This window comes from Phocoena sinus, chromosome 3, assembly GCF_008692025.1.
Source record: "Phocoena sinus isolate mPhoSin1 chromosome 3, mPhoSin1.pri, whole genome shotgun sequence".
NCBI lineage: Eukaryota > Metazoa > Chordata > Mammalia > Artiodactyla > Phocoenidae > Phocoena > Phocoena sinus.
The window spans coordinates 130,990,945-131,002,722 of NC_045765.1; the positions used below are offsets into that span (position 1 = coordinate 130,990,945).

Here is an 11,778-nt window from a genome sequence, read left to right on the forward strand (position 1 = left end):
CATGATTTTAGATAGGCAGAAGGTAAAGTAGATCAAATTTTCTACATAATTATTTAATAAAATTCATTGCCTTTCAAAACAGATCTAGCAGAGTTAGTCCACGAGTAAAAAGTACTATCTTATAAAAGCAGTAACAGTAACTACGCTAGGTATCTACATGCATATTTAAGTCAAAAATTATAGGACACAGGGATTATTATTACTCACTATTAAGGAAAGTAAGGCATTAAGCAAATAATGGGCATTGGTATTAACTGTTACGTCAGCAATTCCAAAGCCTATGCTCTTAACCATTACACTGCCTTCTTATAAAGTGACTATTTGTCAATAAATATTTGTTGACTTTATCAATATATAACCCTGCAACATCAAGCACATACAGCACTGGTAGTTATAAGAAAACATTTCTAAGTAGAGTAATTCACTCAGTCAAAAAAAAAAAAATTATTGGCGTTAGGAGGGTATATGGGTTATCTGTCATTTGTTATTTTTTTACCCATGGAAAAGTAAAAATTAGCTTTAAAATCATGGGATTAGTTCTGTGCCTTGATAAAGAAAACAAGACAACTGAAATTTGATTCTGCATGACTGAAGATATTATTTACTTCTCACTGCACAGGATCAGATATGTAAAAGGGTGAAATGAATGACAACTGAGTTGGTATTTGGCATGCTGCAATTTTTGCCTGGCTACGCTACTATCTAGCTGTGTGACTTTTAAATGGTTACATTTACAGTTAATAAATGAGAATAATATATTCATTTGCTAGAAGTTATTTTACTTTATTCAAAAATTATACCACAGTTAGGTACAGGGGCAGGTCTTCCCAGTTTGGATTTCTAGAAGAATGAAACATAACAGAAGGTAGTCTGACCAAGAGACTAACCTTAAGTTATCAGACAGAAAACTACAATAACCAAAGAGCTATGGCAATGAAGTATAAGAAGGTATGAGTATAATATTTCTTACTAGGGGTCTTTGGGTTTTATATAGAACAATGTATTATACTTACCTTCCAATAAAAGAAGACAGAAGAAAGGAAAAGAAATGATAAATTGAGGGCCTTAAAGCTTTTACAAATGTGATGTAACTACTGCTGTAACTGTAAGGTGAACTGCAAATTCTAGCAATACACAAAAATGTCTTACCAGAAATATATTTACACTAATTTTCACTAACATTAAAACTATACTGAAATTATATAGTACCTGTGTTGAAATCTAATTTGGTCATTTGAAGTGCGTAGGCTTCACAATCTTTCTTACTAAAACTGAAAATAATTACAGGTTGAAAGTTTCTTTCCATAATCATCTTCACAATCTTGAACACATTTGATGGTCCTGCAAAAAATGTACATAAACCATATCCAAAAATTAACTCAAAATGGATTAAAGACTTAAATGTAAAATCTGAAACTACAAAACTCTTAAAAAATATGTAGGAGTAAACCTTCATGATGTTGGGTTAGGCAAAGCACTCTTAGATATGATACCAAAAGCATAAGCCACAAAAGAAAAAAAAAAACCTGATAAACTGGATTTCACCAAAATTTAAAACTTTTGTACTTCAACAGACACCAACAGTAAAGATAACCCTAACTCACAGAATGGAAAAAAATATTTACAAATCAGATATCTAATAAAGGTCTAGTATCTAGAGTATAAAAGAATCCTTACAACTCAACAACAAAAATACAATGTAATTTTTGAATGGGCCAAGGATTTGAATAGATATTTCTCCAAAGATAAACAAATGGCCAGTAAGTACAGGATCTTCATTAGCCAACAGAGAAATGTAAATAAAAACCACACTGACATATGACTTCATACATACTAGGATGACCATAATCAAATAGACAGGCTACATTAAAGTACTGGCAAGGATGTGGAAGAAATGGATACCTCATATCCTCCTGATGACAATGTATAATGGGGCAGACACTTTGGAAAATAACTTGGCAGTTACTGAAAAGGTTAAACATAGATATGACTCAGCAATTGCACTAGGTATATTCTCATGAGAAAAAAAAACACGTTCACACAAAAACTTGTAGTACACAAATGTTTACAGCAGCATTAGTCACAACAATCAAAAAGTTGAAAACAACCTAACTGTTCATCAACTGAAGAATGAATAAATAAAATGTGGTAAAATCATACAATGGAATGTTATTTGACTATATAAAAGAATGAAGTACTGACATATGCTCTAACATGGATGAATCTTGAAAACAAGCTAAGTTGCAAAACACCACATATATCATGATTCCATTTATATGAAATGTCTAGAAAAAGAAAATAGAAACAGAAAGTAGATTAGTGATTGCCTAAGGCTGAGGGATGGTGGGGAAGACGTTGGGAGTAAATGAAGAATGACTGCTAATGGGTATGGAGTTTCTTATTGAGTTAATGAAAATGTTCTAGAATTAGACAGTAGTTGCACAATTTTGTGAATATACTAAAATCCACTTAATTGTACCCTTCTTAAAAATGGTGACTTCTATGATATGTGAATTGTATCTCAATAAAAAAACTGTGGGGACAGCTGCATAATTCTGTGAATGTACTAATAACTGTTGAATTGTATACTTTAATGGGTGAATTGTATATGAACTATATCTCAGCAAATGTCATAGAGGAAAAAGAGATTAAAACTTTATTCACCCAATTTTATCATACACTATCTAGATCTTTATACAGCCCCCGAAGGGAAAAGAGTAAAAAAAAACCAAAAAATGTAATCTGAAAATACAATTTACATGTAAAATTCTCTTAAAACAAAGTTCCAAATTACCTTTTGTTCCTCCTTTTCTCCCCTTCTGATCTCCTTTTGCCAAATCACCAGCATCTCGAAGTACCTGCATCGCAGTATTAAAATTATCTTCTCTGAAGTCACCCTGGAATCACAAAATTTTTCTGTGTAACTTAATATCTAATCATAATGCAAATATTTTTTCATACCTCAAAACAAAGCTTCCTCAAATAATAAATAATTTAATATAATAATATAACTGGGAAAAGCAAAACATAAGATATCTGAAACATGTCCAGAGTCCTTTATTCTCAAGGCATTTAAAAAATACTGGAAAAGGAAGGAAATCTAATTCATGCATTAAAAAATACGAGTCTTAAATATAATTTTTGAAATAAAAATACATACACAAAAAACCAACAATAACTCTGGACCACAAAACTACTTAAGAAAAAAACGAATCTCTGCCATTCTTCTCTAGTTTAAAGAAAAATGGCTATAAACAGCAAAGTATGATATTATAGATATAAGAATTGTAATTACTCCCTTACATTTTCATCAACCACAAGGTGCAGACCATCTCCCCCTGCTGGAAAAATGTAGTGCTGTAATGGAGTAGGCCGATAATCTGTGTAAATTACATGACAAGGCTGTAAAAACAAAGAAAAGTAATTAACCATATATTTTATTTCTTCAAAATAATACCATGTATATGACCTACCTAAAAGACCTTAAGGAGACAAATTTTTGAATTCAACATTTCAAAAAGAAAAAAGTTTTTTTAAAAAAACCCTTAAGTCAGGAGAAGAAAAATGGGGAAAACTGAGGTCCATCAAATTATACTACCATCTGTTCAATTTTACTAATTCCCTAATCAGGGATAAATATCAATACATGATTTGAGTTTCCATATGATCTTGGATCCATACCCTAGACCTGTGATGCCATAATTAAAGAAGACTTCAATTTCTCCGTAGCAGCAGTAATGGTGACACAGAATGCTCCCTGAGGTAAAATAGAACTTTTCTAGCCCAGAGACTTTTCAAAGCTTTACTAAAACAGCAGGTTGATCTAACTCCTCCAGAAGATCCACTGTGTTTCTATCCCACAGAAGCAACATGATGTTACAAAAATGCCATTAGAGAGCTTATAAATGGATAAAAAATAAATTTTCAGCATTCTGGTATAAAGGAAAAATAAGGGCAGAAAAATAAAACCAAGAATAAATTTAGTACACATGAACAAAAGCTTGTTATAAGGTCCTTTAATGCTGCTAAAATTAGACTAGAAAAACAAAAAGAAAATACAGTCACTAAAAAGTCTGCATTCACATGAAAACAATCAAATCACACTCTCAGAAAATGCCCAGCTTTTTCCCAGTACCGAGGTCTTAGAGAAAATTCTCTACTGTGTACTCATGGTTCATTGTATGAATAGATAGTTTCCAAACCTGGCAGGTCATCACGATCAATTTGGGAGCGTTTAAAAGCTAAAGGTTTCAAAACCCAAGACCCTACTCCCAGAGATTTTGATGTATTGGGTTTGAGATGGGACTCAGAAAATTCACACTTATAAAAAAATTAGTCCGTTGATTTTGACAAGCTTGCTCGATTTAAAAAGTAGTTTCACATTAAAATGTCTTTATTCTAGGCAGCATCAGGAACGAAGTACAGGATATAGTAAGGCCAACTTGTAACATTTTAAATATGGTAAACATCAGAAAAGGGAAAGAAAATACCTGTTTATGTAAGTGGCAAATCCATTCAGCAAACTGCCGGGCATTTGGAATAGTAGCCGAAAGAAAGACATAGTGAACATTATCAGGAAGCAAAATAATAGTTTCTTCCCATACGACACCACGCTCTGAAAAATACAAATACACCTTGGAATTCAATGTTACTTTATTATTTTCTCTCAAGCTCAATAATTAGAAATACAGACCATGTTGCACAAGGATATTTTTAGCCACAGACCCTTACTGTAAACTACTTTAGTTCTAACCATGAATTCATTTAGTAGAAAATTAGTAGACTAAACCAGCATAAACACAATGTACTCTGAAACAACAGCCTGCAAAAAGCAGCGCCAAACTGAATCCTGTTCAAACAGCCTGACAAGAGTCCCAGGACAACGGAAATAGTATTTCCATCTCACTTAGAGAAGCAGAAGTTGTTGGCTTATAGAAAGTCACAGTAACAAATTTCAAAGAAACACCATTACTACAGCATATAGCATCGTTCATCTAAATTACCATCATGATCTCCAGAGATGAAAGATTTGATAAACAACGAAACTATAAGTCAGATGGAAAAAAAATGGAAAAATCCATGTGAGAATTTCCCTCCCATAAATGAACAAATCAATACAGGATTCATGATTTAAAAACCAAAATAACTGTTTAGAATCTAATCTTATGAATTTCACAAAATTGAAATTTCTAAAAAGGGTAAATGATTTCTTAAACTTGTATTACTGTCACTATGAATACAGGTTAACTCACTGCTTTAACTCAAATAAAAACTAAGCTTTAAGTGTGTACATATTAAACATTTAACTTTTAAATGTGTTAACTTTCGCCCTCCAAGTTCCACCCAAAATTCCAAGTAAACTTACTTTTCCATTACAGTAGTGCAATAGTTCAAGTAAAGGGATAAATTTTTTGTTCATTTTTATTTCATAATCCTCATTTTATTTTTACCATAAACATGCACTTATTTAAAAAAAACAATAAATAAAACTCAAGAATGTTAACTTTGTAGGCTAGAAGTTTTAGAAATTCTTTAACATTAGTTATACTAGAGAGCTCTCTATTAAAGGGAACTAATTTTAATTCCATTTTTAAAATGTGAAATTGCATTTTTTCACCCAGAAGTTGTTACTTTTTAAGAAGTTGTAACTGAATGAGATCCTACTGGAAATAGCACATCATGTTATCCTCAAATTAGTTTATAAGAACTCTACTCACATGGAAGATCAACAACTACTTGTTCAAAATTCCTAATGCCATTCTTTTTTTCTTAATATCTTTATTGGAGTATGATTGATTTAGTGTTGTTAGCTTCTGCTGCATAACAAAGTGAATCATCTATATGCATACATATATCCACATATCCCCTCCCTCTTGCATCTCCCTCCCACCCTCCGTATCCCACCCCTCTAGGTGGTCACAAAGCACCGAGCTGATCTCCCTGTGCCATGCAGCTGCTTCCCACTAGCTATCTTATTTTACATTTGGTACTGTATATATGTCAGTGCTACTCTCACTCTTCGTCCCAGCTTACACTTCCCCCTCCCCATGTCCTCAAGTCCATTCTCTACCTCTGTGTCTTTATTCCTCTCTTGCCCCAAGGCTCTTCAGAACCTTTGTTTTTCCTTTTTTGATTCCATATACACGTGTTAGCATATGGTATTTGTTCTCTTTCTGACATACTTCACTCTGTATGAGAGACTCTAGGTCCATCCACCTCACTACAAATAATTTCGTTTCTTTTTATGGCTGAGTAATATTCCATTGTATATATGTGCCACATCTTCTTTATCCATTCATATGTCAATAGACACTTAGGTTGCTTCCATGTCCTGGCTATTATAAATAGTGCTGCAATGAACATTGTGGTACATGACTCTTTCTGAATTATGGTTTTCTCAAGGTATATGCCCAGTAGTGGGATTGCTGGGTCATATGGTAGTCCTATTTTTAGTTTTTTAAGGAACCTCCATACTGTTCTCCACAGTGGCTGTATCAATTTACTTTCCCACCAACAGTGCAAGAGGGTTACCTTTTCTCCACACCCTCTCCAGCATTTACTGTTTGTAGATTTTTTGATGATGCCCATTCTGACCGATGTGAGGTGATACCTCATTGTAGTTTTGAGTTGCATTTCTCTAATTATTAGTGATGTTGAGCATCTTTTCATATGTTTGTTGGCAATCTGTATATCTTCTCTGGAGAAATGTCTATTTAGGTCTTCTGCCCATTTCTGGATTGGGTTGTTTTTTGTTATTGAAGCTGCATGAGCTGCTTGTATATTCTGGAGACTAATCCTTTGTCAGTTGCTTCACTTTCAAGTATTTTCTCCCATTCTGAGGGTTGTGTTTTGGTCTTGTTTATGGTTTCCTTTGCTGTGAAACAGCTTTTAAGCTTCATTAGGTCCCATTTGTTTATTTTTGTTTTTATTTCCATTTCTCTGGGAGATGGGTCAAAAACGATCTTGCTGTAATTTATATCAGAGTGTTCTTCCTATGTTTTCCTCTAAGAATTTTAGTGTCTGACCTTATATTTAGGTCTTTAATCCATTTTGAGTTTATTTTTGTGTATGGTGTTAGGAAGTGTTCTAATTTCATTCTTTTACATGTAGCTGTCCAGTTTTCCCAGTACCACTTATTGCAGATGCTCTTTTCTCCATCATATATTCTTGCCTCCTTTATCAAAGATAAGGTGACCATATGTGCGTGGGTTTATCTCCGGGCTTTCTACCCTGTTCCATTGATATGTGTTTCTGTTTTTTGTCAGTACCATACTGTCTTGATTACTGTAGATTTCTAGTATAGTCTGAAGTCCAGGAGCCTGATTCCTCCAGCTCTGTTTTTCTTTCTCAAGATTGCTGTGGCTATTTGGGATCTTTTGTGTTTCAATACAAATTGTGCAATTTTCTGTTCTTCTGTGAAACATGCCATTGGTAGTTTGTTAGGGATTGCTCTGAATCTGTAGATTGCTTTGGGTAGTACAGTCATTTTCACAATGTTGACTCATACAGTCCAAGAACACAGTATCTCTCTCCTTCTCTTTGTATCATCTTTAATTTCTTTCATCAGTGTCTTATAGTTTTCTGCATGCAGGTCTTTTGTATCCTTAGGTAGGTTTATTCCTAGGTATTTTATTCTTTTTGTTGCAGTGGTAAATGGGAGTGTTTCCTTAATTTCTCTTTCAGATTTTTCATCATTAGTGTATAGGCATGCAAGAGATTTCTGTGCATTAGTTTTGTACCCTGCTACTCTACCAAATTCACTGATTAGCACTAGTAGTTTCCTGGTAGCATCTTTTGGATTCTCTATGTAGAGTATCATGTCGTGTGGAGAGAGTGACAGTTTAACATCTTTTCCGATTTGGATTCCTCTTATTTTTCTTCTCTGATTGCTGCAGGTAAAACTTCCAAAACTATGTTGAATAAAAGTGGTGAGCGTGGGTAACCTTGTCTTGTTCCTGATATTAGAGGAAATGGTTTCAGTTTTTCACCATTGAGAATGATGTTGGCTGTGGGTTTGTCATATATGGCCTTTATTATGTTCAGGTAGGTTCCTTCTATGCCTCTCTTCTGGAGAGCTTTTATCATAAATGGGTGTTGAATTTTGTCAAAAGGTTTTTCTGCATCTATTGAGATGATCATATGGATTTCATCCTTCAATTTGGTTAATATGGTGTATCACACTGACAGGTTTGCATATATTGAAGAATCCTTGCATTCCTGGGATAAACCACTTGATCATGGTGTATGATCCTTTTAATGTGCTGTTGGATTCTGTTCGCTGGTATTTTGTTGAGGATTTTGCATCTATGTTCATCAGAGATGTTGGCCTGTAGTTTTCTTTTTTTGTGACATCTTCGTCTGGTTTTGCTATCAGGGTGATGGTGGCCTCATAGAAAGAGTTTGGGACTGTTCCTCCCTCTGCTATATTTTGGAAGACTTTGAGAAGGACAAGTGTTAGCACTTCTCTAAGTGTTTGATAGAATTTGGCTGTGAAGCCATCTGGTCCTTGGCTTTTGTTTGTTGGAAGATTTTTAATCACAGTCTCAGTTTCAGTGCTTGTGATTGTTTATATTTTCTATTTCTTCCTGGTTCAGTCTCGGAAGGCTGTGTTTTTCTAAGAATGTGTCCATTTCTTCCAGGTTTGCCATTTTATTGGCATACAGTTGCTTATAGTAATCTCATGATCCTTTGTATTTCTGCATTGTCAGTTGTTACTTCCCCTTTTTCATTTCTAATTGTTAATTTGAGTCTTCTCCCTTTTTTTCTTAGTGAGTCTGGCTAATGGTTTATCAATATTCTTTATCTTCTCAAAGAACCAGCTTTTAGTTTTATTGATCTTTGCTGTTTCCTTTATTTCTTTTCCATTTATTTCTGATCTTTATGATTTCTTTCCTTCAGCTAACTTCAGGGGTTTTTTCTTCTTCTTTCTCTAATTGCTTTAGGTGTAAGATTAGGTTGTCTGAGATTTTTCTTGTTTCTTGAGGTCAGATTGTATTGCTATAAACTTCCCTCTTAGAACTGCATTTGCTGCATCCCATAGGTTTTGGGTCACTGTATTTTCATTGTCATTTGTTTCTAGGTATTTTATTTCCTCTTTGATTTCTTCAGTGATCTCTTGGTTATTTAGTAGTGCACTGTTTAGCTTCCACGTGTTTGTATTTTTTACAGAGTTCTTCCTGTAACTGACAGCTAGTCTCATAGTGTTGAGGTCGGAAAAAATATCTGATATGATTTCAATTTTCTTAAATTTAACAAGGCTTGATTTGTGACCCAAGATAAGATCTATCCTGGAGAATGTTCCATGAGCACTTGAGATAAATGTGTATTCTGTTGTTTTTGGATGCAATGTCCTATAAATATCAATTAAGCCCATCTTAATGTATCATTTAAAGCTTGTTTCCTTATTTATTTTCATTTTGGATGATCTGTCCATTGATGAAAGTGGGGTGTTAAAGTCCCCTACTATGATTGTGTTACTGTCGATTTCCCCTTTTATGGCTGATATTGTTTGCCTTATGTATTGAGGTGCTCCTATGTTGGGTGCATAAATATTTACAGTTATATCTTCTTCTTGGATTGATCCCTTGATCATTATGTAGTGTCCTTCTTTGTCTCTTGTAATAGTCTTTATTTTAAAGTCTATTTTGTCTGATATGAGAATTGCTACTTCAGCTTTCTTTTGATTTCCATTTGCATGGAATATCTTTTTCCATCCCCTCACTTTCAGTCTGTACGTGTCCCTAGGTGTGAAGTGGGTCTCTTGTAGACAGCATATTATATATGGGTATTGTTTTGGTATCCATTCAGCCAATTGATGTCTTTTGGTTGGAGCATTTAAACCATTTACATTTAAGGTAGCTATCAATATGTATGTTCCTATTACCATTTTCTTAATTGCTTTGGGTTTGTTTTTGTAGGTCTTTTCCTTCTCTTGTGTTTCCTGCCTAGAAAATCTCCTTTAGCATTTGTTGTAAAGCTGGTTTGGTGTTCCTGAATTCTCTTAACTTTTGCCTATCTGTAAAGGTTTTAATTTCTCCATTGAATCTGAATGAGATCCTTGCTGGGTAGGGTAATCTTGGGTGTAGGTTTTTCCCTTTCATCACTTTAAATATGTCCTGCCACTCCCTTCTGGCTTGCCGAGTTTCTGCTGAAAAATCAGCTGTTAACCTTATGGGGATTCCCTTTTATGTTATTTTTCCCTTGCTGCTTTTAATATTTTTACTTTGTATCTAATTTTTGATAGTTTGTTTAATATGTGTCTCAGTGTGTCTCTTTGGGTTTATCCCGATGGTAGTCTCTGTCCTTCCTGGACTTGACTATTTCCTTTCCCATGTTAGAGAAGTTTTTGACTATAATCTCTTCAAATATTTCCTCAGTTTCTTTCCTTATCTCTTCTTCTGGGAACCCTATAATTTGAATGTTGCTGCATTTAATGTTGTCCCAGAGGTCTCTGCAACTGTCCTCAAGTCTTTTCATTCCTTTTTGTTTATTCTGCTCCCTGGCAGTTATTTCCACCATTTTATCTTCCAGCTTACTTATCTGTTCTTCTACTTCAAGTATTCTGTTATTGATTCCTTCTAGAGTATTTTTAATTTCAGTAATTGTGTTGTTCATCACTGCTTGTCTGCTGTTTCGTTCTTCTCGGTCCTTGTTGTTTCTTTTATTTTCTCCATTCTGTTTCCGAGATTTTGGATCATCTTTACTATCATTATTCTGAATTCCTTTTCAGATAGGTTGCTTATGTTATCTTCATTTATTTGGTCTTGTAGGTTTTTACCCTACTCCTTTGTCTGTTACATATTCTTTTGCCATTTCTTTTTTTTGTTTTTTGGATGGGTGCTGCTGCATTCCTGTCTTATTGGTTGTTTGGCCTGAGATGTCCATCACTGGAGTTTGCAGGCAGTTAGATAGAGCTGGTTCCTAATGCTGCGATAACCACCTCCAGGAGGCCTCACTCAGATTGATATTCCCTGTGGTCTGAGATTCTCTGTTAGTCCAGTGGTTTGGACTTGGAGCTCCCACCACAAGAGCTCGGGCCCAACTTCTGGCCTGGGAACCAAGATCCTGCAAGCTTCATGGTGCAGTTAAAAAGAAAAAGAAAAAAGGAAAAAGAAGCAGTACAATATCAAGAATAAAAAAGAAAATAAAATCAGAAAGATAAAGGTATATTAGGAAAAATAAAACTATAATTGAAACAACTGCAACAAGGTGAAATAAAACCACAGCAGAAGGAAAAAAGGGGGGGTGGACAACAAGTCAAAAGGAGAGATCACTAACAAAGTATAAAGAATAAAATAAAATTAGAAAAATAAAAGATTTATTAGGAAAAATAAAAATAGAAAAGAATCAACAGCAACGAATTAACAATGTAAAACAGAACCCCAATCTAAAAGAGGAAAAAGGAAAAGAAAAAAAAAAAGCCTTGGCTATGCGGGCGCAGTTTAGGTAGGGGGTGGAACTTAGGTAGTGGCAGCATTTAGGGTGGGGTGGGGCCTGTGCAGAAGGGGAGAGGCAGCATGTCGAAAGGAGGGCCTCTGGAGTGTGGGGTTCAGGAGTTAGGGGGTAGGGCCCTGACTGAGGGTGTGTGGGTGGGATTTAGGCTCAGCTCGTTGGAGGGGTTCTCCAACTGCAGAAGTAGGGCCCTGGCTGGGGTTATAGTGTCGGGGCTTGGGCTCTGTGCTGTAGATGGGAGGCTCCAAGGGCAGAGTATTAGGTCCGGGAGCCCTAAATGCTTCCTGGTGCCTAAGTGGACAGGAAAAGCATTGGCCCCGTTCCCTT

General features: G+C 35.0%; 1 protein-coding gene across 1 annotated transcript in view; it reads right to left on the reverse strand.

Moving 5' to 3' along the window:
• MTREX (Mtr4 exosome RNA helicase) overlaps nucleotides 1–11,778 on the reverse strand; it is a 144,735-nt gene that overhangs the window by 90,541 nt on the left and 42,416 nt on the right. The window contains exons 8-11 of the mRNA XM_032626431.1: nucleotides 4,491–4,615; nucleotides 3,304–3,402; nucleotides 2,795–2,897; nucleotides 1,210–1,341 (exon numbers count right to left, since the gene is read on the reverse strand). Of these exons, the coding sequence (XP_032482322.1) occupies nucleotides 1,210–1,341; nucleotides 2,795–2,897; nucleotides 3,304–3,402; nucleotides 4,491–4,615 (459 nt within the window). The remainder of the gene's footprint in view (nucleotides 1–1,209; nucleotides 1,342–2,794; nucleotides 2,898–3,303; nucleotides 3,403–4,490; nucleotides 4,616–11,778) is intronic.